The sequence below is a fragment of the Cebus imitator genome, unplaced genomic scaffold (assembly GCF_001604975.1).
Source record: "Cebus imitator isolate Cc_AM_T3 unplaced genomic scaffold, Cebus_imitator-1.0 Scaffold751, whole genome shotgun sequence".
In the NCBI taxonomy this organism is placed as follows: domain Eukaryota; kingdom Metazoa; phylum Chordata; class Mammalia; order Primates; family Cebidae; genus Cebus; species Cebus imitator.
Window position 1 is genome coordinate 34,602 of NW_016108066.1, and position 4,350 is coordinate 38,951.

The window sequence follows — 4,350 nt, forward strand, 5'->3', positions numbered from 1 at the left end:
TCCTGCCTCAGCCTCCCAAAGTGCTGAATGACAAGTGCCAGCCACTGCACCCGGCCTCAGACTATTTTTAAGGAATGTAAACACCTGTGAGTCCACCACCCAGAAGCAGATCTAGAACATTTCCAGCCTCTCAAGAGTCGTTCATGCTCATCCCACTCACTGACTCCCAAAGGTAACGCCATTCTAGCCTGTTTAACTCGACCTGAATGGAATTCTCACAGCATGTGTCTGTTTGGATCTGGCTTCTTCCGCTCAGTTGGGAGACCCATTGATGTTTCCTGTGTCCTCGATCCTTTTTATTGCTGTGGCGACTCTTATATGAAAGCCACAATTCATTTCTCCCCTCTGCTGCTGGTGAAGATTTGCACTGTTCCCAGCCTGGGGCTGCGATGAATAAACAGAAAAATAAACAGAAAAATACATTTTTCTTTCCCTTGGGTAATTTTGTAGAAGTGGAAAAGACAGAACATAGGAGAAATCGGTATTTGACTGTGTGACAACTCACCAAGCAGTTTTTTTTTTTTCTATTTTTAAATTTTTTTGAGACAGGGTCTTGCTCTGTTGCCCAGGCTGGAGTGCAGTGGCGTGATGACAGTTCACTGCAGCCTTGGCCTCCTAGGGTCAAGTGAGCCTCCCACCTCAGCCTCCCACGTAACTGGAACCACAGGTGTGTACCACCACACCTGGCTAATTTGCTTTTTAAATTATATGTAGAGACAAGGTCTTCCTGTCTTGCCCAGGCTGGTCTCAAGCTCCTAGCCTGAAGTGATCCTTCTGCGTCAGCCTCTTGAAGTGTCAGGATTACAGGCGTGAGCCACCACACCCCACCAGCTTTTCTAAGCTGCATTGTTTTCCGCTCCAGTCTGCTGTGAATGAGAGTCCCAGTTGTTTCATATCCCAACCAATTGGCGACAGCCTACAAATGACGCGCCATGACGAAATTGTTCCCGCTGTCCGTGGTGTCATAGAGGATTGCGAAGAATTTCCCTCCTTTCTCTCCTTTCTGCTCCACCTGAACTGTCTGCTCCTTAAATTGGTCAAATTCTACTTGATCCAGGAACATAATGGGGATGGGGCTTGCAGACGGCTCACATGCCTCAGCCTGTGGGAGCATCTCAGAGGAATTCGCCTGCAGGTTCTGGTGCATCTAGGCAGAGCACAAGAAGGAAGAGAGGTGCAGACGCACGTGTGGCCCTGCGCCTTCCCTCCCCTCAAGCCTGCACAGGCCTTTACCTGCCCATCCCAGCTCGTGTTCTCGGCCTTCTGGCCAGCACTTCGCTGGGACCTGGTCGACTTCAGGGAAGTTTATTTCATGGCTCCCTCCCCACACTGCAGCCTATCCTGTTATTCTCTGTTTCAACCAATCATTTCCCCTAACGGGGTGCTCAAGCCAGTTAAAGGCAGTTCATGCCATATGTTCCTTCCCATCGCATGTCACCTGAAATGTTCTAGTGTGTCCAAGACTTACCTCCCCATCCTAAGACACGGAAAATAAGGATAGAGAAGAGAAGAAAGAGAAATTCACTGAGAGAGGGAGGATCAGAAGCTCCTGGGCACCCCCCACTCTAGAATAAAAATCTTCATTAAGGTGTTTTTCTTACAAAATATTCCCCTCTAAGTTATTATGTTTTTATATGAAGAATAGAAATTTAAAGAGAAGTTTGAAGAGTCTGAGAATCTTCATATAACTCAGGCTGCCACAATGAATTAGCTGTGTGACCCGGGGCATGTCCCTCAGACTCTGAGCCTCAGCTTCTCCGAATGTAAAATGGGTTGAAGCCTCCCTTCCCCTCCAGCACCCTATGCACAGGCAATACCCAGCCCCGTTATTTTCTGGATTCTGTGACCAAGTGTGGTCAGGCTACACAGCCACACACTTCCGGGCAGAGTCATCTGGGAACTCACAGTTGTGTCAGTGTGGTTGGATATCGTAAACCTCTATGAACCAAATATGCTTTGGGCTCAGGGGTGAAGCACAGGAGAGGGAGGAGGGAAAAGTCACTGGGGCTGGGAGTGCTCACTTCCCTGTGAGTGTCACCCCAGTCCTCCTCCAGCACCCTACCTTTTCCTCTCTGGACCTACTTCCTCTTGTTGCCTGCTCCTCCCCATTGAATAACAGCCAAGTTGCTTTAGTTTCTATTTCTTTGTTAAGTCTTTCCCTCTGCAGAGAGCTGCCTGGCAGGTGTGAAAGACAGCAGTGCCACAGAGGCGGTGGAGAGATGGCCTACAGCGGTGCCCCGACTACCTACCTGAACCCAGTGAGTTCCGGGGCCGTGGGCATGGGGCTGCCTCAGCCAGGGCTACACAGCTCTGGGGCTCTGAGGAAGCAACTCCTGGGTGACGGGGATAGGGGTGGGAGCTTCCCAAGAGAACACAAGCAGGGCCAAAATGTCAACAGGGTCATCCAGGCACACCTGCACCATGCTGAGCTCGCTCATGCCTGGAGGGATGCTTGTCCCCACGAGGCATGGGTTTGACAATGTGGACGGAGCCGTGCTGTCCTGTCCCGTGTGCTCAGGGGAAGAGGTGTAGAGCGAAACGGTGTGTATGAAGAAGTAAGCATGCTCCCAGGGCAGTGAGAACCCACATGGTAGTTAAGGTTGCTAACTTTGGAGATGACCTCCCTGGGTCTGGCTGTTTGCTAGTTGGTGGTCTCTGGACCTCAGTTTCCCCATCTGTAAAGTGGGAATAATACTTGAGGCCCTCCCACTCCCAGGGGTGGGAGTTGGATTGCGGAGGTGGTGTATCTAGTGTGTGTGAACAGTGGCTGGCACCCTGCAGGTGCTTTGAGAGTGTTTCACATTGTTGGGAGTTGGGGGGCAGCAGAGAAGGCCTCCTGAGGAGGGATTTGTGCTCCGAAGGGTCAGTCAGAGTTAATGAGGCATGGACATGTTCAGGGCATCTGCGCAGGGGCAGCCTCAGAGGTGAGGGGGACAGGGACTGTCCCTGCACTGTGGGGTCACAGGGCAGCAGGGGCCTTGCAGAAACCCTGTGAGGTTTATGAGTCCCCTTCATACATGGGAAATCTGAGGTTCAGGGAGGCAGAGGCCAGTTGCCAAATGCCCCCAGATGGGAGTGGCAACCCCAGGAGCCCAGGAGCCTTCAGGGGTCACTGTGTCCTGGGCCAGGTCCTGTCACAGGATCTCACCCCGCCTGGGCAAAGAGCTTCCTGAGGAGCTGGAGAGGGGAGGGTGGACAGAGGCAGGATGCTGAGGGCAGGGAAGCTGCCAGGACCACCTCAGCAGAGGCCAGAGTAGGGCCTGGGTGCCCTCTGGTGACATTGAGTCCAGAATGAGGCCGCCTGTGTTCTGGTCTGCAGAGCTCGGCTCTGCTGTCTAGACTCCAGAGAGGGAGGGGAGGGAAAGGTGGCCTGTTTCCTCCTGGCTGTCACCAACGACCTCTCAGCCACCCTGTGGAGGCCCCCAAGGTAGGACCTGCACGGAGGGGCCGGGGGAAGCTGGAACGGGCCCACCGGTGGGGGCTTAGGGTCGGCATGTGCCGCCTTGGGCATGTCACCCTGTCTCTGGTTCTCTGTCAGAGTGGCGATCCCAGAGCTTTTTCCAGTTTCTGACATACTGTGCTGGTGACTGATTTTTATTTTCTAATCTTTGGATTTGGAAGATAAATCCTCCTATGGGCATCAGAGTTTCAGAGAGTTAAAGCGGGACCTGGAGTCCAGACATGAAAGACGGTCAGTGTACCCCCATGGGTGTCCAGAGCTCTCCTCTACCCCACGAGGGCTCCCCTAGGCTGGGACACTTAAGCCTCATTCAGTGACCCTTCTGGCAGCCAGAGCCACACTTCCTCCACACAGTGACAGTAGGAGAATGTCACGCAGTTCGCTCTCCTGCTGAGGAGGGCTGAGGGTCGTGAGGGCCTCGCTTGGAAACCTCACTCCCACTTCCTGTCCAGGCTCATCTAACCCAGCCTCTTCTGAGGATGGGGGGAAGATGGAACCGCCTGCTGCGTGGCCCAGGGAAGTACTGGGAGAGCCAGAATGAGGATGTTCTCAGCTCCTCGTGAGAGGAAGCCTGAGTGGTAGTTAAAAGCGTGGGTGCTGGGGTTCAAATCCCAGCTCTGTTGCTGACCAGCTGTGTAGCTTTGGGCAAATTACAAAACTTTTCTGTGCCTCAGTTTCCTCATCTGTAACAGTGGCTGGCGCCTGTGAGGATAGATGTTCCTGGTGGTGCCCAGAGCCTTCGTGGACACATGTGGATCCAAATGCCACAGCAGCCTTAGCTGGCCAACCTTAAAACAGCACATTGTTCCTACGGTGTTGGAGGTCAGAGGCTAAAATCAAAGTGTCATGGAAGGTGGCCTGCAGGACCGTGGAGCCTCTGAGGCAGCCGG

The 4,350-nt window shown here is 53.2% G+C and overlaps 1 protein-coding gene across 4 annotated transcripts in view; it reads left to right on the forward strand.

Moving 5' to 3' along the window:
- Nucleotides 1–818: 818 nt before the first annotated feature.
- LGALS9 (galectin 9) overlaps nt 819–4,350 on the forward strand; it is a 19,304-nt gene continuing 15,772 nt past the window's right edge. For 2 of the 4 annotated variants that reach the window (XM_017519493.2, XM_017519494.2), the window contains exon 1: nt 2,005–2,258. In XM_017519493.2, the coding sequence (XP_017374982.2) occupies nt 2,220–2,258 (39 nt within the window). In that variant the 5' untranslated portion in view covers nt 2,005–2,219. Of the gene's footprint in view, nt 1,175–1,995; nt 2,259–4,350 lie in introns of those variants that run through there. The other 2 variants (XM_037735209.1, XM_037735208.1) reach the window with 2 other exon arrangements.